Consider the following 24,135-nt stretch of genomic DNA (forward strand, 5'->3'; position numbering starts at 1 on the left):
ATACAGTATGATACAGCTTTCTTCAAATACTCCTTGAGAATCTCCCACGCACCATCAACATCTCTCCTCTTGAAATTCTCATGCCATAGTACAGCTGAAAGCTGACTTCCCAGCTTGTCATAATCACCAGCCTTGTAATTCCACATATGCCCATTCTTAATGGAATATTCAGCACATCTCACTATTTTAGTCTACGTTTGCTATTAAAGTATGTGTGTAATCTACTGTATATCTCTGAGTTAACCAAAACATGACAATGGAATTTTTTTTATTTTCAGTTGTTATATTTTAATATTTATTGTCACTTAATGTGCGCGCCCTCTTTAGGTGAACTTAAAGCAAGAAAACTTCCTTTGCTTCGTAAACCAAATACAGAAGGTTATGTGTATATACGTCATTTAAGAGCGTAATATTAATAAATTATTCTTCGTGTTAATCTTGGTCTATTGTTTTCTTAAATTATAGGAGAAAGCTCCGCCAATTGTGAAGTAAGCAAAAATGCCGAAAAATAAAGGTAATTGTATACGTTTTTAATTTTTATTTCTAAGCCTATAATGAGAGCTGGTTTTAAGTTATTTTATTTGAAGTGCAGTTTTCATTAAAATAAATATAATTGAATGCTTTGTTTTACCGGTATATTCAGGTAGCATTTTCTACTATTCTGAATAATACAGAATAGTAGAGGGCTAGCATTTAATTGCTTTTCCATTCACCAAAATTGAAGTATATTGGTTATTGCATCATATTACTCTTCCAAGTAAATTATGAATCTTCCATTGGTAGCAACGCATTTTTCCTGTTTGATCTTAGTAATTCAGTGAAATTGAGTCGGTATTACACAGTTCTAAATTTTTGCAGTTTAAATTTAGACATTTCGTGAGTTAAAAATTACTTTTTTTTACCCCTTTCGGCATTTATTCAAGGATTCATGATCAGGAATGTGAAATTTACGGATTGGTTTTATTTATAAATGTCATTCACTTATGTTCCAATTTTCCCCATAAAAACCTAAATTTTAAGGTGAAAACCTGCTTTCATCACCTTTTATGATTTAAGGCTTTTATTTAAGGCAGTGTCAGGTTTCTTGAACGTTGGCAATGGGGAGATGTTAAGGACATAAATTGTAGCTGGAGATGAGATCTTAGAGTGACATTCACTTGATTAATGTAGTTTTTATTAGATTAATGAACGGGAAGAACCAAAAGCTATTTCTCAAATTTATATGAGAGTTGAACAAAAGAGTGGAAAAGTGGATTTTTTAATTAAAATTTTATTTTTTATTTTTTATAAAGTCGATGAGTGAAATACTTTGCTGGAGTGTGATGTGAATGTTTACATTACAATATGACAAATAATCTTAGTTGAGCAAGACTTCCAGTGATGTCATCTTCATGGAGATCTGTTGCTAATAATAATGATTAATGCAGTATATATACCTTTTGCTGTTGCATTCTGCATAGTAAGAATTTCAGCATTCTTGACACATAAAATGTCATCCTATTTTTGCTGAGGCATATATTGTAGTTAATTCACCATGAAGTTCTAAATTTAGTCAAGAGAGTAAGATTTATTCTTGAGGTATGGAAAATATTTCTTACTCAATTGGAAAACATGCAAATTGAAAATCACCTTAAAAACACTATACTATGGGTTGTGTTCAACCAGTCACCACCAACAGTATGACAGTGACCCCATACTAAGTAGATCTTTATGAATGAAAGATTTGGGACCAGCAGTATATCTCATGGATTAAATTAGAACGAGGTTTAGTTATTATTGTACAAATTTCATATTTGTGACACAAAGTTAAGAGAATTAAAATAAGCTCTTCATCAGTATGACAACCTCTAATATCATCATCATCAGCCATTATTGATCCACTGCCTTTCCAAGATTACTCTGTCCATGGCTCTCCTTTTCCATGTCACTCCTGCAAATCTGATGATATTATCAATTGACCGTTGTTTAGGTCGGCGTCGTGGTCATTTTTCCTCTTGTGGAATCCAGTCCAGTACTTCTTTTGTCCATTGCTGATCTTGTCTTCAGGCAATATGCCCAGTCCATTGCCACTTCAGATGTTTCACTCTTCCTATGATGTCAGAGACTTTGGTTTGATTTCTTATCCATGTGATCCTTTTGTGATTCAATCTTGTGATACCAAGCATATTTCTTTCCATACTAAATTGTGTTATTCTTAATTTTTGAATTTCCTTTGCATTCAGTGTCCATGTTTCACAGCCATATGTCAGTATAGAAAGAATACACTGGTTAAAAACCTTTCTCTTCAGGCATAATGGTAGTCAGGGGTGCACCTGTGTGCAAAACTACTTTGGTGCCTATTCCCCCCCCTCCAATAAAAAAATCACTTAAAAAAAACGTTTTTTTTAAAGTATTTCCTCCCCTTTGGTGCCTTTACTATCCTGGCACCTGTGTGCATTGCACACATTGCACATATGGCTGGCACACCCCTGATGGTAGTTGGCTTTTGAATATTGAATGTCATTTTCCAAATGCTTTCCACCCAAGCATCTCATGCCTTTTAATTTCATCCATGATATTTTCTTCCATTGATATCTGTTGCCCTTATATAACCTCTAATATATATATTATACTTTTCATTGTATTAATTTTTTTAAATTCCAACCATAGGTACTGACAACCATTATCTGTGTATTGAATTTATCCACCTTCCTATATAAAAATTTATAGCAATCCTTCAAGAAAAGATTACCTTTCCAAACTGATTTGAAATGCACTCTCCATGTCCATTTCTTATTAAATTGTAAGCCTTAGTTTTCCAGCTTAATCCCGTAGAAGTATTATTTTTATGAGGACGTGTACTAGGTAGTTCATCATATGAAAAAGAAAAAAGTTTTCTATAAAATGCCAGCCTGGTTCGCCGAGTGGTTAGCATATCCGTTCTCCAGCCAAAAGGCTGCTGGTTTGAATCCTGCCATGGGCATAGATGTTTGTGATTGTCTGTGAAAATACTGTTGTTGTTGGTGGGTGGTAGATGGCATCGGTGTGAATGATGATGATACTTGTGGTTCGTCGTAGTTGGTGGAGACGGAGAGTTGTAAAGTGGATACCCATCCTCAACGAGTCTTAGGACTTCCTGAAGGTGTCACGTAATAATAATAAAGTATGGAAATTCCTCATTATCTATGACAACATGCTATGAATTTTTTTTTTTTTTTGCAAGAAAAAAAAAAGAATGTCTAGATCACTGAACTTGTGCATCAAGTTAGGCTTAATGGCATTTTTGTTATCGACCACGTTCACATTTTCACTAATGCTAATCTTCCTTGGATTGTCCTGATGTTGGTTTCTAATCATTCTCAGAGAATACATTTTTGCAATTTCATACATGATACTCTGAACTGTTTGTACCTAGTTGAGTCATGGACACTTGCTGAATTTAGGATTAAATATACTTTTGGCACAAAATGTCTTCTTTTTTTTTATTTAAAAAAAAAAAAAAAAAAAAAAAAGTTCCAGTAATACAGCTGTATTAAATTTCACTCTCAGTGCTGTTTTTCTAACACAGACCATTTTCATTTCAAATTATATGGACACAGGGAACAAAATTTTGGCCTTATGAAATATTAAGCACCTCTGTAGTGCAATTAGAAGAATGATGGCATATTGCTCCTTCGATTGGAAAAGGCCCAAGTTTGATTCTCGTCATTATGAAAGTAATCCTCATATGGCGTTCATCATTTGAAGGTGAGTTAGCCAATCTCATAAAAAGGTAGCAGGTTTTTTCCTCCTGAAAATTCTGGTTTTTCATCTCACACACACAGAGAGACAAATCAGCCCTTAGAACACATGCAATTTACAGACAAAAGATAGTTAGCAGTGGTGATGCAGATGGTAGTTGTGTAGTAGGAGAAGTTAGTAGTTGGGGAGATGTGTGGAACAGAGTGCCCTTCTGCAATGAGTCCTTGGAGGTGTCACATAATAATAATACTGATTCAGTATTATTATTATAGGGATGAAGTCCAGAGATTCATTTCTGGAGACCCAAACTATTCAGTCTTTTATACCTCTCCTTGAACTCATTGAGACAGCACTCAACTGATTCTTGCAACTCATTCCACTCATTTACTACTTTTTAAGTGGTAAATTTAGTTGTGACACCTTTGCTAATCATACTCTTGCTCAGTTTCCAGGGATGACTCCTTGCGCAACCAACTTTTGCAACCCACAAATCTTCAATCTGTAGTCATAGGGAGCATTCCACTGAACACTCCTGGGTACAGTAGTCTAGTACTAATATTAAATGCCAGTTGTAATTTTATATTTTGTCTGTATGCATTTGCAAAGTCTTTCATGCAGTTTAATGTTCCATTTTTAAGTTTAAAATATATAATATATACTCTGTTATAAGGATTTAATATACATTGATAAATTACATAAACCGTACTATATGTAATTTATCATTCATTACATTTATAAATGCAAAGTTTTTAGGTTGAAATTCCTGCTTGATCTGTGAAAGTGGTATAGATCAACTAGTGTTAGGTGTTAAAGTGATTGATAGGATAACTTCAATGTTGAAGTTACTCTTCATGGGTTTAGATTGAGAAACAGGAAGTTCAGAGTGGTTGGAATTAAAATGCCAAGGAGAACCCAAAGTGGGTTATTGAAGTGTAACAGAATGAGACAAGGATATCTTCAGCTGGAGATGATGAAAAAAGAGGAGACTCAGTGTTAGTCAGCTTCTGATATGATATCAAAGTGCATATAAAGACCCCTCCCCCTTTTAGATGGAAAGTCTTGATGGAAGATAGATATTTTGAAAAATATTTCAAGCTTTTGGAAAAGTAAGTATGGTGTTATGGAATACAGCTAAAAGATTCCATTGAGATAACCATTCAGGTTGCATGATTTATCTTATAATTAATGGTATGAATACAACAAGAATGAGATATATAATTTATTAAACTGCTAATATTTTGCAGGATTTCAAGCCAGTATCTTCATAGCAAATAATACCTGTTACTGTACATGAGCATTCAGTTAGGTAGTTGCAGAAACAATTCTTTATAAAGGAAAACAAAAGAGTTATGGTGGATGTCAAATAAGCACTGGCTATATTTATCAAAAAAGTTTGATAAATATAGCCAGTGCTAACTAAAAATAGTCTCTCTCTGACTTTAGGAACTTTATCATCATTGTAGTCATCTATTTAATCTTGTGTGAAGGAATATCAATAATGTGTATGCTAGTCCTGACTTTTCATATTATTGAATGTAGTGTATGTACTTTACAGTGGATGTTAAGATCCTTTTGATCTATATGTGGTATGAATATAATTTTTTCAAGCACTTTGACTATCTTTTCAGACGTACCCTGATATACAAGATGGGAATAGATTTGTCGTGATCCTGTGTCAGAAAATGTAGTTTATCTGTTTCATAAAGCTTGTAGCCTTTGGCTAAAAAATAGTAATGGCAAAGATAACTGAATTCTCTGACAAGTGCCATTACAACTACTCCTTGCTCTCTGTGTTTAATATTTTAAGGGTATTGTATTCGACTGGATAATGATGATGTCTGCTTGTGTAATACCTAATGTGTAAGTTTTCTATAAACCATAAAAGATAATGAACCATTTGAAAGATGTAACTAATGAGTCTCAGAGGACAGATAGGTTTTTTTTTTTTTTTTTTTTTTTTTTTTTTTTTTTTTTTTTTTTTTTTTGTTGTGAAGTGTATTTTTGGTCATTGACAGTTTTAAATTCATGAAAAAAGGTATCCACATTTGAGCAGTGGACTAAATTTTAAACATATCTATATAGCACATTCAGACTCATGGTTTGAGTGTAATAGCATTAAGTGTATTGCTCTGTATAATATAGAAATTGACTAAAGAAAGAGGAGAATCCGCTGCAGTTCCGTCTAATTTGTATTTTTTCCTTTTCTGTGTAATCTGCATGTGCAGTGAATTTATATAATTCAGAATTGTTAGAAGGAGCAAAGCTTAATAAGATTATAGGTCTACTAGTGGTAAATTAGAAATGTGATATCAAAACTTCACAATGTCTGTTTTTTAGGATATGGGTTTTTATTTTAGCTTTAAATAGAATTTTTTTTTTTTTATGATGGAGGGAAAGTTGCATTTAAGTTTGTATGTAAGAATGTCTATACTCTAAGTTATTTAATGAAAGTGGAGATTTAGTAGATTGGTAAATTTTGGCCTCCCATGTACTCTCAGTGGATGAATCATAAGAGATAGGGTTGATGGCAAGTTGACACTGGCATCCCCTGTGCAGAGTGAAATGTACCCAAACTGAATGCAGTTAGTAAACAGGCAGACATCAGGCTTCCCAACAGTGTATAGCAATCGATGAACTTGGTAAAATGTGGCAATCTTAGCAACTTGGATCATAGATGTATTATCGGCACAATACAGATGGGTCGTTCTATTGCCCAAGCAATAAGAACCCTAGGATTCTCAAGGGCAACTGTATCAAGGGTCTACCATGAGTATACCATCAGTGGATGTACCAGTGTGCAAGTGGTGGCCAACCACATGCCAGCGATTACTGGAGTTGATATAGACTGTCCAGGCTTATACAGACCAAATGCAGAGCAATGGTGGCACAAATCACATCTAGTTTCAGTGCCAGATATCCAAGCCTCATCAGTGAGCAAATGGTACAATGTACCCTGCATACCATGGGCTATGGTAGCTGATGCTCTAATTGTGTACCACTGTTGACAGCTCATCATTGGGCATTGTACCTTGTCTACTGTCAGGACCATCAAAACTGGACACTCTGCAGAGTGGACCAGAGTTGTGTGGTTTGATGAATTTTGTTATCAGTTGTATTGAGCTGACAGGAGGTGTGGTGTCGACAGCATGAGACCATGGCCTCATTCCAGGTCAGCTCTGTTCAAGGTGGTGGTAGCACTGTGATAGTTCGGGGTGCCTTCTCATGTGCCATATTAGGTCCTTTAGTCAGGTCCTTAAAACATGAGATCCATGTATCTGGAACCGACATCTAAAGCACAGTTGTGGACACTGCTGCAAGAAGCATGGTTGAAATTACCTCCAGGAACCCTCCACCAGATGCTTGAGGGTTCCTGCGAGGACTCCACTAGAACCTTCCAGCATCTGGTGAGGTCAATGCCTCAGAGAGTACAGGCTGTTGTTCACACTAGAGTTATTCACACTTCGGTCCTATCAGGTGTACCAACCTGATGGACCAAAGTGCTATCAAGTAGGTATCTCTAACAGATTTAACCCATGTTAAGCTATCCCCAACACACTCAACATGGGTTAAATCTGATGACTAATATACCATTGACAAGAGAACCTTGACCTAATTGTCTCACTTTCCCATCCTGACATTTTTGAATTATTCAAATTCATCGTACATGAAATTGAATAATTCATGTGTGATGAATTTCATATTGAAAAAATTCAGAACTATTTACGAAATACTTCGAATGAAGTTGTCTACAAAGATCAAAAAATAAGAATATCATTGTGGATAAAGGAATTTAAAGAAGTAATCCTGGAAAAAAAAAAACACATCAAAAACTCCTAGCAAATAAATCTGCAGATGTCTTAAAAGAATACAGAAAAATGTAAGAGAGCTATGTGTCAAAGTGGCTAAACAAAAGTCATGGGAAGACTGGTAAGAATATAAGAGATAAATATGAGGAAGGTAACATGAAAACTGAAGATTAGGATATTCTAGATATGTGGAGTAATTGTTTTGAAAAACTCTTAAATGAAACAATGACAGTAGTAAATAATATTATTGATGAATGCAAACAGGAATATATATCAATACTTGAGATAGAAAAAGCTATCAAAAGCCTGAAATGTGAAAAAGCATGTAGTAGATGATATTCAACCAAAAATGCTTGAATGTAGTGGAATAAAAGTTTTACAGTGGCTGCACTGCATAATTGGGCTGGTCAGAAGATTGAATTCCAGGTGATTGGAATAGAGCTGTCATAGTTCCCATCTAAAAGCTGAATGTAAGAATTATAGAATTTCTTTTAGTATTCTAGGTAAGATTATGGAAGCATATTTTGAAAAGAGGTTGAGAAAAATTGTGGAGGAGAAACTTAGAGAAGAACAAGCTGGTTCAGGCCAAGTAGAGGTTGTAAAACCAGATTTTTGCTATATAACAAATAGTTGAGAAATCATGGAATATAACAGGGGGTGTCAAACATATGGCCCAAGAGCCAGTCCAGCACAGTCATGTTCAGTTTAGCCTCTGACTTAATTTTATAAAAAAATTATTTTTTTATTATTTTTTAATTTAAAATTATTCTCTTAATATATACTTATAGAGGCTATAAAACAGTTTACTTTAGCCCTTAATGGTCAAGGGTTAACCTTTCGCTGCAGAGCTTTGTTTGTGTTGCAAAATGAACGTGCTAACAAAGCTGTTGAAGTATATAAGTATATATGTAAGTACTTGTCAGTGATAGTACTGCTTTTGCTAAAGATAATTTTAGTTTTACAAATTATTTTATGCAAAAATTTTATATCTACCTATTGTACACCCACAGTTCATAGAACCAGGGCTGGCAGCATGCCAAGAATAGTCAATTCATGTTGAAGGGGAGAAAGAAATAAAGGATGTACAAATCGGTCACCAAAACGCGAAATCGCTTGCTTTATATGTAAATTATCCAACTGTTGTACTAACAAAATAGTTACCACTTTAAGAACTAGAATTTTTATAAAAGAAAAGCTTATTTTCTGATGTATAATAATAAACACTTATCCCACGAAATGCATTGCTTACCCGAATAGTGGAATGGATTCTCCTTCTTCTGACATGCACAGAAATGTCGAAGGGTCTCACATCTGTGGTGTACAGTAACTCCATTATGCCAAAGCAAAGAACAGTTGATACTGAATGTAGAATAGTGCAAAATAAAAAAAAAAACTGGACAGATTTATATTTTTTTATTGAATGAATGGTGAAATCGTTGATTTGCAATAAACATTCTATTGCTAAAGAGTACAATGTGCAACAACATAAACTAATCGTGAAAAGAAATTTAGCGATTATGGTGGAAAGATTTGTGAAGAAAAAATTGTTAAACTGCACTCAATTAGAGAATCAGCAGTCAGTTTTTAAAAATACATGAAAAGAGTGATGCTGCAGTTAGACCTAGCTACATAATTGCGAATGGAATAGCCATTTTGTCAAAGTCCTTTCTAGAAGATGAATTTGTAAAAAAAAAAAAAAAAAACACGATTAAGGCCGTTTCAGAGATAGTTTGTCCTGAAAAACAGCAATTTTTTTAAGATATATCAATGTCAAGGAATACTATTGTTGCAGAATGTATTATGGATATCTCTGAAAACTTGCAACTTACTGGCCTGGTTGGCCGAGTGGTTAGTATATCTGTTCTCCAACCAAAAGGCTGCAAGTTGTAATCCCACTGTGCATAGATGTTTGTGATTGTTCTGTGAAAATACTAGTATTGGTGGTATCCAGTAGATGGCGTTGGTTAGATGATGCGGTTCGCTGTGGTGGATTGAGGGTGAGACAGAGCTGTAGAGTAGGTGCCCTCCCTCAATGAGTCTTTGGACTCCCTGGAGGTGTTATGTAATAATAACTTAAGAATAAAGCTCATTCTTTTTTTGCATTTTCCATTATCATTGATGAAAGCACTGACATTACTCATATGCCACAGCTTTGTATTTTTATTTGAGGTGTTGATGATTATATGTATATCATAGAAGAATTTGTGGAGCTTGTACCTCTGAAAGGGCAAACAACAAGGGAAGATATATATTAAACAGACTGGAAGTAGATGGTGAGTTTGACCACAGATGGAGTTCTGCAAATGGTAGGCAGTGATTTAGGTGTAATGTCCAGATTAAAATCGAAATCGGCCATTAATAAAGATCATCATCTCTACTGTGTACATTGCATTATACATAGTGAAGTGCTATGCTGCAAAACTCTCAAAATAGACCATGTCATTGATGTGGTAAAAACAGTTATTTTATATGTGCACGTGGCTTAAATCACTAACAATTTTTTGATAATTTTTTAAGTTAGATTGATATTCCACATGGATGCCTTATCACAGTAATGTTTGTTGGCTAAGTAAGGGTATTGTATTGAAACGCTTCTCTGAATTGTTTGGGGAAATAAAAGTTTTTATGGAAATGAAAGAAAAAATGTGCCTAAATTTGAAGATACTAAATGGATTCAAGATTTAGCTTTTATGTTTGACATTACTGGTTATTTGAATGATCTGAACCTAAAAATACACAAAAGCACTAAGTTAGTGGCTGAACTTTCTTCATGCATTGAAACATCTGAGAAAAAAAAAATTCAGGTCAGAAAGGGTTAAGCTTGAGTTTTAGACCAATCAAATGTTGAAAGGGAATTTAGTTCACTCTGCTATCTTGAAATCATCGAATATTCTCCCAATTATGAAGAAATATCCTTTGAAAGGTATAGCTATGTAATTTCTGATTTAAGAAGCGATTTTCAAAAAAAGGATCTTAGATTTGCATGAAATGTAACAAAAATTCTCCATTTTTCTGGATCCATTTTCTGTTGACATAGACATTGTGCCTGAAGAACTCCAACTTGAAGTGATAGATATGAAGTGTGATTTAGTGTTAAGGATAAGTTTTCAAAAGTAGACAAAAACATTTTCAGTATTTGGGGGATAATGTCCTGAATTCAAACTATTTTCTGCAAGAATAATACCTGCGTTCAGAAGTTCATATGTTTGTGAACAGTTATTCTCTCGAAAGAATAAACAAATCAAAATATTGTTCAAGAATAACTGATGACCATTTAAACGTGATAATGAGAGTCTCAACTGCCCTTCTCTCTAAATTTCAATATTCTGGTATAAAAAAAGAAACTTGAAAGCCTCCTGAAACTTGTCAAGTTTCAGGAGGTTGCAGCAAAAATTAAGGTAAAAAAATAAAACTCATTTAATTTCTTTTTTGTCTGTATAAAAGTACAGGTAGCCTTCATATAATGCCATACTGATACAACGCGATTTCGATATGACACAGTCTACAAATTGTAGTAACCCTATATTTTTTCATATATTTTTCACCTCGTGACTTAAAAATCAAATTTTATATTCATTAATTTGCGTCTGCTCATATCATCATGAAGTTATAAGTAGCGAATTTATATTAAGGGAAATACCCTTTAGCATGCATATACATCAATTGTTTACCGTATAAGTGTTTATGGTTAAAAATTGTCTTCGTTTTTTGCTGGGAAAGCAGATTAAAAATCATAAGTGTGTTAATCTCAATCTGAGCCCTTTATTTCCTGGTGAGTTATATACATAATTAATATGCAATGCTTTTTTATGTAAAAAATTAATTTTGATAGTAATGACCACTTAGCAAGGTTATATGCGAGGGGAGTTATATTTGAGTAAATACGGCAAGTGTAATTTGTATGGTATTCTTCCAATTGTGTTAAAAACTTGTGCTCCAGAATTAACACCATACCTTGTATGGGTATGAGTTCATCATAGTATTTACTCGAGTTATATTCGAGTAAATATGGTAAGTGTGATTTGTATGGTATTCTTCCAACTGCATTAAAATCTTGTGCTCCAGAATTAACACCATACCTTGTATGGGTATGAGTTCATCATAGTATTTACTCGAGTTATATTCGAGTAAATATGGTAAGTGTGATTTGTATGGTATTCTTCCAACTGCATTAAAATCTTGTTCTCCAGAATTAACACCATACCCTATATGGGTATGAGTTCATCATCAAATTCCTTCCATGTACCCTCAAGAGGTGTACAGGATATGATAGTACTACATGAAAAATTTATTTACTCGAGTTATATTCGAGTAAATATGGTAAGTGTGATTTGTATGGTATTCTTCCAACTGCATTAAAATCTTGTTCTCCAGAATTAACACCATACCCTATATGGGTATGAGTTCATCATCAAATTCCTTCCATGTACCCTCAAGAGGTGTACAGGATATGATAGTACTACATGAAAAATTTACATCATTACTAACTTCCTATCTACAATTTTTCTCCAAATCAATCTGTTACTTGTCAAGACTCCAACATTACCAGATCATATATTTCATCTAAGGCAATTTTTAACATATCAATCCACCCATATCTTGGTTTTCCTCTGGGTCATTTTCCTGCCAACCTGACAGAGAACACGTTTTGCTAATCTTTCCTCTCCCATTCTGTTTAAGTGACCATACCAGCTGAGATTAGCTCTACTAACGCATTCCTAGATGCTGACAATGTCAAGTTCGTGTCTAATATCTGTGTTTTTAATATGATATTGCCATTGATGCCATCTGTTCGTACCTTTAATCTTTCTCAGGACTCTCATATCTGCAGTCTCTAGTCTTTGGTCAAGTGTGTTACTTCTGACACAACTCTCAGATCAATAAGTTAAAATTGGTTTGAACACTGGCTTGTATACAGCTAATTTAGTGTGACTAATTTCTCTCTTATTCCATATGAATTTATTCAACTGACATCCTACCATCCCAGCTTTGATGATTCTAACTGGTAATTAATTTACGGAATTAACAACGCATATAAAGTATATTAATTAAAGATAACTTTAATGAATCACTTCTATATTTCGGCAATGTCACATTGCCAGCTTCAGGAACATAAAGATATGGTATGTGCACTAAGGAACTAACAAAGCAAATGAGGAAAGTAAGAAACTAATTTTGTTCCTAAAGTCCTAATGGTGCCCTCTTGCGGGTTAATTTGGTAGTCTTGGCAGTTGGGCTGAAGTTCTCATAATGAAAGTCTCCCAAATTTGGGGCAGTTTCATGCACCCAAATTTGTTGAGGTTAGGAACGTTTTTTAGAGCTGCTGAAGATTCTTTGAATAATCTTTCGTATTTAAACTTGCTGCGATGGATTATTTTTGTTTTCTTCCAACGAATTTTATGGTGGGTATCTAAGGCATGGTCTGCCAGCCCAGAGCGGCTGTACTGGTGAAACCGGATGTAGTCTTGGTGTTCTGAAATCCTGATATTTGTTGTTCTGCCTGTTTGGCCAAAGTAGGACAATTTGCAGCTGCAAGGGATCTGGTATACACCAGGTAGGTCTAGGGGAAGTGGTTGGTCTTTGGTAGAGCGGATAAGGGATGCCAACTTTTTATATGGTCTGTAACAGGAAGTAAGGTCATATTTTTTGAGGATATTAGTTATTTTTTCAGAGGTGCCTTGGATGTAGGGGATAGTGATAGACTTGGTGTAGTCTTTATTGTGGAGGGGGGTTGCGGTTTACAGGTTTTAGTATTTTTTGGATTTTTTTGGGGTTATAGCCATTGGCTAAGAAAGTGTTGAGGATGTGGTTTAGTTCCATAGTCAGGGCCTTGTCATCTGAGCAGATTAATTTTGTCCTGTTATATAGTGTTTTTATCACCCCATATTGTTGTGAGGGGGGGGGGATTGCTGGTGAATGTATCTGCCAGTGTGGGTGGGTTTTCTGTAAACAGAGAAAACCAAAGATCCATCAAGCTGGCGGGTGATTAAAGTGTCTAGGAAGGGGAGGGTGTTGTTTTCCTCTTTTTCTAAGGTGAACTGGACTCTGGGATGTTGGTTGTTTAAGTGTGTTAGGAAGGAGTGGAGTGTGTCTGAGCCATGTGGCCAAATAGCAAACACATCATCCACATAACGAAGCCAAATAGTGGGTTTTTGTGGGGCAGAGTTTAAGGCTTTCTCTTCAAATGTCTCCATAAAGAAATTGGCCAAGGGTGGGGAAAGTGGTGAACCCATGGCTGTCCCCTCTATCTGTTTGTAGAACTTTCCTTGCCTAACGAAATAGCCTGAGTTCATTGTGAACTGAAATAGGGCTGAGATATCGGGAGGAAACTTGGCTTGGATGAGCTCAAGGGTTTCTTTGAGTGGGACATTAGTGAATAGGGAGGAGACGTCAAAACTGACCATTATGTCAGTGTGTTGGAGTGTGAGGTTTTCTATACTGGCTTTAAAGTGGGCCGAGTTTTTTATGTGTGATGGTGTGTTGCCAGTGTAGTGTGCGAGCGTTTTGGCTAAATGTTTGGCTAATTTATATGTGGGGGAATCAATGCCATCCACTATGGGACGCAATGGCACATTTTGTTTATGTATTTTTGGGAGTCCATATAATCGGGGGGGTCTAGAGTTATAAGGTTTAAGTTTGTTGGTAACTTCCACAGGCCAAGAAGTGACTTTCTTAAGGAGTCTGTGGATAGTTCTAATCTGAGAGCTGGTCGGATTATATTCAATGGGGAGGTAAGTAGTACGGTCTCGTATTAAAGAATTTAGCTTACCTTTGTAGTCTTTTTGATTGAGTACCACAGTGGCGCTTCCCTTATCAGCTTTGGTGATTACTATTTTTTTGTTGTTTTTTAATTCTTGTAGGGCTGTATATTCGTTTTTGGATAAGTTGGATTTTGGAGGTTTGGCTTTAGTGAGAACACCGACTATACTTCACCAGTACAGCCGCTCGGGGCTGGCAGACCATGCCTTAGATACCCACCATAAAATTCGTTGGAAGAAAACAAAAATAATCCATCGCAGCAAGTTTAAATACGAAAGATTATTCAAAGAATCTTGAGCAGCTCTAAAAAAACGTTCCTAACCTCAACAAATTTGGGTGCATGAAACTGCCCCAAATTTGGGAGACTTTCATTATGAGAACTTCAGCCCAACTGCCAAGACTACCAAATTAGCCCGCAAGAGGGCACCATTAGGACTTTAGGAACAAAATTAGTTTCTTACTTTCTTCCTCATTTGCTTTGTTAGTTCCTTAGTGCACATACCATATCTTTATGTTCCTGAAGATGGCAATGTGACATTGCCGAAATATAGAATTGATGATTCTGGTGTCTATTTCTATATTTAATTTACCATCTTCACTAAAAATTGTGCCTAAATAGCTGAAATGTTTTACTTGTTCCATTTTACAGGTTCACCATTCGCAATGCACTTAACATATTCAATGTCAAGTGTGTTGCGAATTGTCTTTGTCTTGTTATTGCTGACCTTCATACCATATCTATTACAACAGTTATTCAATTTAGCCAGGGAATCTTTCAGACTTGTAGCAGATTTATTTAGAAGTATAACATCTGCATAAAGCAAAGAGCTGACATTAACATCTCCAAGTTTGATATTGGGTTTAATACCACTTTCCTTCATAATGCGATCCACATAGATAATGAATAACAGAGGGGATAATGTACATCCTTTTCTGACACCAGAGTTAAAATTAAATCATTTTTCTATATTTCCTTCAATTCTGACTGCTGATTTACAACTCAAAGACTGTATTGTTGCTTGATATAATTGCCCCATTGACACCATATAACTATCTTTTTCAATAACTTTTTTTCTTGGCACCTTGTCATATGTCTTTTCCAGATCTACTAAACTTAGTGATTTTGTTATACTCCCATGATTTTGCAACAATTTGTCATAAAGTGAAAATCTGATCCTGACAGCTTCTATTTGACCTGAATCCAGCATGTTCTTCACCAAGCTTTTTTTCCACAATCCTTCTCAACTGTTTCTCAAGTATACATGTGCAAATCTTCCCACGAACACTCAGTAGAGAAATACCTCTGTAATTCTAACATTCAGTTTTATTTCCCTTTTTATATATGGGTACTATGAAAGCTCTACTCCAATCATCTGGAATTCGTCCCTCTGTCCAGGCCTTCTGAACTATGCAGTTCAGCCACTGTAAGACTTTTACACCTCCATACTTCAGCATTTCTAGTCGAATATCATCTATTTGTGCTGCCTTTCCACATTTCAAGCCTTTGATGGCTTTTCTACTTCAAATATGGATATGTATTTCTGACTGCATGCCTGTTGAGTGTTTTTTTACCGTTGCCTATCACTGCTTGTTTCATTTAGCAATTTTTCAAAGTAATTACTTCAAGGATTTTCTCCATCTTTTTCTCCAGTTTTCATGTCACCTTTATCATCTCTAATTCCTTTTACAGCACACTTTCCTCCATTTCTAAGCTTCTTCAATAATCTCCAGAATGTCTTGCCACCTTCTTGATATTTATTTTCTATGTTCTTACCAAAGTCTTCCCATGACTTTTGTTTAGCTAGTTTTACACAATGTGTAGCTTTCTTACATTTGTCTCTGTATTCTCTAAGAGCACAAGCTGACTTATTTGCCAGGAACTTTTGATATGATTTCTTCTTTTCCTTCGCTGCCTCTTAACTTCCTGTGTATCCCATGGAGTTTGGATTTTTCTATCCTTGCAGACAACCTTGCTCTCTGGTGAATCAATCAGTGTTTTCTTCAGAGCTTGCCACTGAATTTCCAAGATTTGGTTCCTGTTCTCAAACTCATTCATTTTTTCTTAAATAATCTTTGTGTATTTTAGTCTACAGTTCATATCTGATAGCTGCTGAACTTTTATTCACTTTAAAACTTTCTGATATGTTCTTCTTTTCAATATGAAATTCAGTTTTATTCTGCTCAAGATTAAATAGTGATCACTTGAAATTTCAAATCCTCTGTACACTCTGGTGTCCTCCACCAGGGAGAAAACATCACTTTGAACAATAACATAGTCAATGAGACTTTTCTTATTCCTTGCCTCTTCTCTCCATGTGAATTTGTGCACATTCTTATGTTGGGACATTGTGTGAGTAATAACCAGTCCATATCATGAGCAGAAATCCAACAGGTATTTGCCATTATTATTATTAGCTTTGCTCTTTTCTCCAAATTTTCTTAAAATATTTTTGTATGTCTGACAATCATTGTCTACTCTGCTATTTAGATCCCCAACAAGGATCAACTTTTCCTTTTTCATTGTGCGAGTTGCTTTCTCTAAAGCCTAAAAAAATTCCTCCACTTCTACCTTCATAGAACCTTCTGTGGAACCATAGACACGAATAAGTGTCGTTGTCTAGTTCCCCATTCTAATGTTTGCTCGCATCACTCTACTTGATATTACTTGCCATTCAAGAAGATTAACCTCGTATTTTGTGTGTTCAATACTGTAGCTACACTATATATATATTTGTAAGTAGATTGACTCGGTTTATGAACATGTTTAGGAATTTTAATGACTATAACCACCGAGATAATTAAGAATAAAAGTTTAATATATAGACACAACTAGTTTCGTTCAACTTCTTCTGGTGTCAAAGTACAAAGATATGTACACAAAAAAAAAAAAGACCGACAGAAACATTACACATTTACAACAACAGAGCTGTCAGAAATAATAGTTAAGTTCAAATTGGAGTCCTTATTCTCTCCTCCTCCACCTCAACAGTCAGCACAACAGAATTCAATTCACTGGATTCTGTTGTACTGGCTGTTGAGTTGGAGTTCTTCAAAATGCTCTATATAGAAATTGGCCCTATGAGGGGAGAGGGAAAAGCCCATTGAAGTACCTTCTGTTTAAATAAGGTGTCTTAAAAGAAAATAACAATTGCTTACCTTTTTTAGATACTCTAATCACATTCCTTCCCAATGGTACCCTTTCTCTCTCATTTTACAAAAAACCCACCCTCTTCTCAACAATATGGTGTCATCAAAACTGTTCAACAGATGTTGAAAGTTTTTTTCACTTGGTTATACTATAAATTAAATATGCCAAGAATCATTTTTTTTATTTTGACACCAAGCGGTTCAAAATAGCTGTCAGGTGAGTGAATTCTAAATACATTAATAAAAGGAGAATATATTGGCTTGTGGGGCGAGTTCATCTAAGTAGTGCCAATGAAGTGCAACTCCTATGCTGAACATATATTTTCATAGCCTCTCCGGAAAATTTTAATCCGGCTAAAAAATCAATGGATACATAATATCCTTTCATGCATAATTTACTTTTACCAGAATAAAGGTATTTTATGCTCTTATTTTAGTAGATCTCCTGATTTACGCTCATGCGTAGACCTACACATTTTACTGTGTAAGCATTCAGAACCGAAATCCTATGGAATGGGTTGGTTACTCCTTATTCCTAGAGGTATCCTATGTCTGTAGCAGTGTGTGTTCATGGGAGCCGGTTTGCCTGTTTGTGGGAGGAAAAACCACAGATAAACTGGGGAGAAAAACCCTGTGGTCCATGCCCAAGACTGGCTAACTTGGCTATGTCTGAGAAAGATCCTAAGCTCCTCACTTCGGCGATGGGAATCAAATGCAGGACACTCCTTTCACAGGCATATGGTTATAAAGTTGCATAACCACTTGGCTAACTGTGTGGACTTTAGTAAATAAGGGATAATTTTCTGTATTATCTAAAGGTATTAATGAGTGTTTGCTTATTTATCTTTATAACTTTGTTCTTTCATACGCCTTTTGGATATATAGACAATATGAACTTCTTAGTCTGCCTTAGCATTTGGAAAGCATTAATATTGATCTAATGGGGGGTTGTAGTCATTGGTTCAGATTATGTTATCAGAACAAATGATTTTTGCTCTTGCTTTTAGAATGTAATATTTCTCTGAGGAATTTTGTTATAACTGGTAGATCAGTCAGTCAGTGTGTATTGATTTTCAATAGACAGTAAACCTAGTGATATAGCAGTTTTTTTTATCCTACACACGTAAGGTAGAAAAGCCTGGAGCAAACAGATATTGTGAGAGGCGTGGGGGTCAGGAATGCAGTTGCCTGATTCAGGTATCTATTAAGGACAGACTGTTCTCTTTTTCTAATGTGAAGTGAATCTCTGAATGTTTTGTTGTTTAGGTGTGCTAAAAATTATTCACTGTGACCAAATGAAGAACACATTATTTATATAGCATATGAGGTTTCAAGACTAATGCTCCCTATACAATAGAGACCTCCATAAAAATTAGCAACGAGGGTTCATAGCTATATCTTTCACTTGTTTATACATTATTACAGGGTAAGTAAAATTTTCTGTGTTGAATATCAGGTGGAAATTGTTCATCTTTTAGTGAAATGTTGGTGTATAGTATAGATATGAACCGTGATATTGCTACTGAGAATGATTTTTTCAAACAAGATCTGAAATAGATTAAGTGACTTCTCTCTTACTCACACACACACAGGCTGCCTAAGATTCATAAACTAAAATTCTCTATCGTGGCATTATAGTCATTAATCTTAACATTTAGCTAGCACATTCACTTTTTATTACTGGCAATACCTCTAGTGTAAAAAAAAATTTTTTTTTAGCTCACTTTAGTGTTGTTCAGAAAATCTTATTCTCAGTGGCTTTGATATCTGCTTATTATTCACCAGTATTCTGTTTAAAGACTGCAACATCATGAGGCCCAGTTTTCTCTTGATATTATCTTCAGTTCATTATTTATTGGCAGTTTTGTTTGACAAGGAAAATGCACATGCAAATATTTTCTATTGTAGCATCTGATTGTTCACATCAGACCAAGGTTAGGTTAAGTCGTATGACCTAGCTCTGGCCTGAGGTGGTGAAATGTTTTTCATTTAAGTAAAAATATGTAGTTATTGAAAATTTGGTGGTTCATAAATAAAATATATAAATTGCAGACGTAGACTTCTGTGGCTAATTGGTTCAAAAGGCATATTTCGATGAGTACACCACATATTTTATTATTCAGTTATACAACATACTGAAATAATAGTTCCCGACAAGTTTCGTAAATCGTAGGATTTACATCTTCAGGGGTAAATAGTATAACTTAAAGTTTAAACAAGAGAAATTAATAAATACAAATCATAACTGTCTGGCTATTCATAAACTCAAATAAGAATGCAGATATAAAATGTTATTGACGTTGAACAATACTGGACGCTGTCACGTGTTCTTGTTCTCATTCATTTCAGCTCAGATTGAAGTAGATTTTTTATTAGAGCTGACCACACTTGATGGAGAATTAAACCTTGATTTTTATTGCATTGGGTTGGGTTTTTTAGCATATTAGCAGCAGCTTTAAATTTTCTTTTGTAGCAGTTGTTTTCAATGTATGACATCGTCGTTTTTTGCCAGAGTATATCATGTCCAGTGGAAGTGGTATGGAATGCAAGACCCATTTTTTGTTCTCTTTTGTATTGTACATTGTAAAGAGCTAAAAGGCTATTTTTATGGCGATATAAATTAAGTTAAGGAGATAATAAATCCCGTATTATTTTATTTAACAGCCGGGTACGAAACTCGGAGATGGAAATCTAAGAGTTTCATGCAGAAGAACTATCGGCGAGTCCAAACGTACTACCCAAGTGATGACTCACGCTTGGACTCGCTGATAGTTCTTCGGCATGAAAAGCTTAGATTTCGATGGATTTTGATCTCTGTTTTGTACCCGGCTGTTAAATAAAATAATATGGGATTTATTATCCCTTTAACTTAATTTATGTTGCCGGAAAAATAGCCTTTTGGCTCTTTATCGTAGTTATTAATACCTACTATGTGTAAATTTAAGCAGCAGCAGTACAAATCTGTACATGCATAGAACAAGAGACTTTGCTTCTGTTTGGTAGGAACATAAGTAAAAACAATCAAGGGAAACTTAATGTAATTTAAAAAAATTTGGTCTTCTCTCAGTTTAGCAGAATAACTTCTGATCTAATAGATCAAAACTGATAGAGGATAAATGAATTTACGAGTAGAGGATGTTAAATGCAACGTTTTCTGTGTGCTGACGGTTCTATATTGTTATGAGTTTTATAGATACAATCAAAATATAAATTTTTGTATTGAAAATTAAAATTTCACTTATTGTATAACTTGCAGACTGCCAGTTTGCACTTCACAGTTCATTACTTTTAGTTCTCACCCGCATCATGTTTAACTTACTGAAGCATGGAGATAGATTAGGACAGGAGAGTCACAGAATCATGTACATTTCAGACATTTTCTTGTCATTGGAAACATAACAGAAAAAAAAAAAAAAACAGCTTTTAAACATTGATAAGAAATTATATTTTTGTTTCCATCCATATTTTACCTGCGCATGAGCAAAGACAAGTTTGCACACAAAATTCTCTTCATGATCAGCCAACTGAAGTCAGCTTTGTTAACATCAAGCTGTTCTGTTATCTTCCAGAAAGCACTTGATGTTCACATCAAGTGTTCTCTGGGAGATATTATCACAACTAGGTGACCAGTGAAAATACAGTGGTATCTCACTAATCCGAACTAATAAAAACCGTGCTTGTTTGGATTAGCGAATTTTCTCCCAAGAGACAACAATAACTAGTGTTTAAGACAAAAATAATCAGATTTTAATTGTACATCAATTTAATTCTTTAAATAAATGAAGTAACTGATAGAAAAAAAAGCTACTGCATTGTAATGTAAAACTTAAAAAATAATACAGTACACAAGTTTATTTTAGTAAAAAAATTAGTTTGTGTGTAGCTGTATTGTTGAGGATTCTGATTTAATAAAATTGCATAGTTCAGTACATAATTTGTGTGAAAAATATCACTTTCTGTTGTGTACACAACACAAAAAAGAGTTTCACAAAATAACACAAAGTTTTTTTAATTCTTAAATTCTAAAAAAAGTCACTGATTTTCTTTTGTTTCTTGAAAGCTCAACTTTTTTCGAATAATTTTTCTTGGAGCTGCATTAGCAATAAAATTTTGTGGAATGGCTTATCATTCTGCTTACCCCATTCTATATCCATCCCATCCATCTTCAAGGCCCCACCTTTCCTAATTGGATTGCAGGGGCAGCAACCGCAAGAGGGACTTCCAACAGTCATGATCCTCTGCCACCCTGCTCAAGCCCATTCTATACACATTAAGTTAACTGCCTCTTCATGTTTTACTTTTGTTTTAGTTCTTTATCATCACCATCATCTTCTAATTCATTCCGTAGTGTCATATTTATCATTTCAGCATCTGATTTGATATCGAATTCACTTTTGGTTCTACCTGTAATCCATTCTGTAACATCTGTTTGTGAAATTTCAACATCAATAGTATGAAAAAAATACTGTACTGTAATAATAATAAAATAAATAATAATAGTTAAAATAATAATTATTAAATAAAAATAATAGTACACAAAATAATAATACGTAATAAATAAAACTTTTTTTTTTCTTTCAAACCGCAGTTCAGATTAATCACTGGAGGGTTCGGATAGCGAGATACCACTGTATTTTGTGTAAACTTTTCTTTGCTCACAAGGATATAATTTGTCATATTTACTTGCTTTCCCAGTAAAAAATAAATAAAAGTTGGAAGTTTAAGTGATATTAAAAAATATGAAGTTAAAATTTTTTAAAGTATAATTTTTGGATGTTATATTTAGGAAAGGGAGGCAAAAACAGAAGAAGAGGAAAGAATGAGAATGAAACAGAAAAAAGAGAACTAGTATTCAAAGAAGATGGACAAGGTAAGATGCTAACTGTAGTAACTGATATTTGATATTGTTCCTGTGAGATCTAAAATAGGTCACTTTTTATCTTAGGACCGTTTTCCAAGGAAAGCTGCTTTTGGTGATATTTTAGAAATTTGTAGGAATAATAGTGGACATTGTCATGTTTTACTTGTTGGCATAATTCACTATTTTCCTTTTGTTTTCTTTGATAAATTTTTCTTTTTTAAAACTATACATATAAAGGGAAAAATCAGTGGTTGTAACTTCTGCCTACTGATGCTGCCACTCTTGCATCTTGATGTTGCTATCATGTCATCACTGCAGATAAATCTGACCTCTTGGCTTTTTTCTCAGTCTTTTGTAGATGACAAGGCAAGGCAAAGCATCTCAGCCTACCTGGTTGGATAAGTGGATAGAATAGATACTCTCCAGCAAACTGATTGTGGGTTTAAATTCCCACCACGGTCACAAATTCCCACAAAGGCGGCTGGAGTAGATGATGTTCGACCAGAAATGCTGAAGTATGGTGGTCTTGCAGTGGCTGCACTGCATAGTTCAGAAGGCCTGGACAGAGGGACAAATTCCTGATGATTGGAGTAGAGCTCTCATAGTACCCATATATAAAAAGAGAAATAAAGCTGAATGTGGAAATTACAGAGGTATTTCCCTACTGAATGTTCCTGGCAAGATCTATGCAGATACTTGAGAAATGGTTGAGAAGAATTGTGGAAGAACAAGCTGGATTCAGGCCAAACAGAGGCTGTCAGAATCAGATCTTCACTTTACGACAAATAGTCGAGAAAGCATGGGAATATAACAAGGATCTGTATTTGAGTTTTGTCGATTTGGAAAAGGCATATGACAAGGTGCCAAGAGAGAAGCTATTCAATACGCTGCAGTTATATGGTGTCAATGGGGCATTATATCAAGCAATACTTAGTCTTTATTTGAGTTGTAAGTCAGCAGTTAGAATTGAAGGAAGTACAGGAAGATGGTTTAATGTTAAATCTGGTGTGAGACAAGGATGTACATAATCCCCTCTGTTATTCATTATCTATATGGATCACATTATGAAAGTGGTATTAAACATGATATCAAAATTGGAGATGTTAATATCAGCTCTTTGCTTTATGTGGATGATGTTATACTTCTAAATAAATCCTCTACAAGGCTACAAGATTCTCTGACTAAATTGAATAGCTGTTGTAATAAATATGGTATGAAGGTCAGCATTAAAAAGACAAAGACAATGAAAATTGGCAGAATCATTGAAAATGTCAACTGTGTTGTGAATGGAGAACCAACCTGTGGAACAAGTAAAACATTTCGGCTACTTAGGCACGATGTTTACTGAAGATGGTAAATTAAATATAGAAATAGACAACAGAATCAACAAAGCTGGTATGGTAGCAAGTCAACTGAATAAATTTATATGGAATAAGAGGGAAATTACTTGGAACACTAAATTAGCTGTATACAAGACAGTGCTCAAACCAGTTTTAACTTATGGATCTGAGAGCTGGCTCAGAAGTAAAACACTTAACCAAAGACTAGAGACCGCAGATATGAGAGTCCTGAGAAAGATTATAGGCGTGAACAGATGGCATCAATGGCAATATCATATTAAAAACGAGGATATTAGGAAAGAACTTGACATTGTCAGCATCCCGGAATGTGTTAGCAGAGCTAATCTCAGGTGGTATGGTCACCTAAAGAGAATGAGCGAGGAAAGATTAGCAAAACAAGTGTTTTCTGCCAGGTTGGCAGCAAAACGACCCAGAGGAAGACCAAGATATAGGTGGATTGATACGGTACAAAGTGCCTTAGACGATAGAAATATAAGATCTG

At 34.9% G+C, this 24,135-nt stretch overlaps 1 protein-coding gene across 1 annotated transcript in view; it reads left to right on the forward strand.

The window, feature by feature from the left end:
* The first annotated feature begins 350 nt into the window (after window positions 1-350).
* Window positions 351-24,135, forward strand: part of eIF1A (eukaryotic translation initiation factor 1A) — an 87,143-nt gene continuing 63,358 nt past the window's right edge. Inside the window, exons 1-2 of the mRNA XM_090408898.1 lie at window positions 351-514; window positions 22,219-22,302. Of these exons, the coding sequence (XP_090265024.1) occupies window positions 499-514; window positions 22,219-22,302 (100 nt within the window). The 5' untranslated portion in view covers window positions 351-498. The remainder of the gene's footprint in view (window positions 515-22,218; window positions 22,303-24,135) is intronic.

This window comes from Typopeltis vanoorti, chromosome 19 (genome assembly GCF_054136105.1).
Source record: "Typopeltis vanoorti isolate ZY-2024b chromosome 19, IOZ_Tvanoo_1.0, whole genome shotgun sequence".
Taxonomy (NCBI): Eukaryota; Metazoa; Arthropoda; class Arachnida; order Uropygi; family Thelyphonidae; genus Typopeltis; species Typopeltis vanoorti.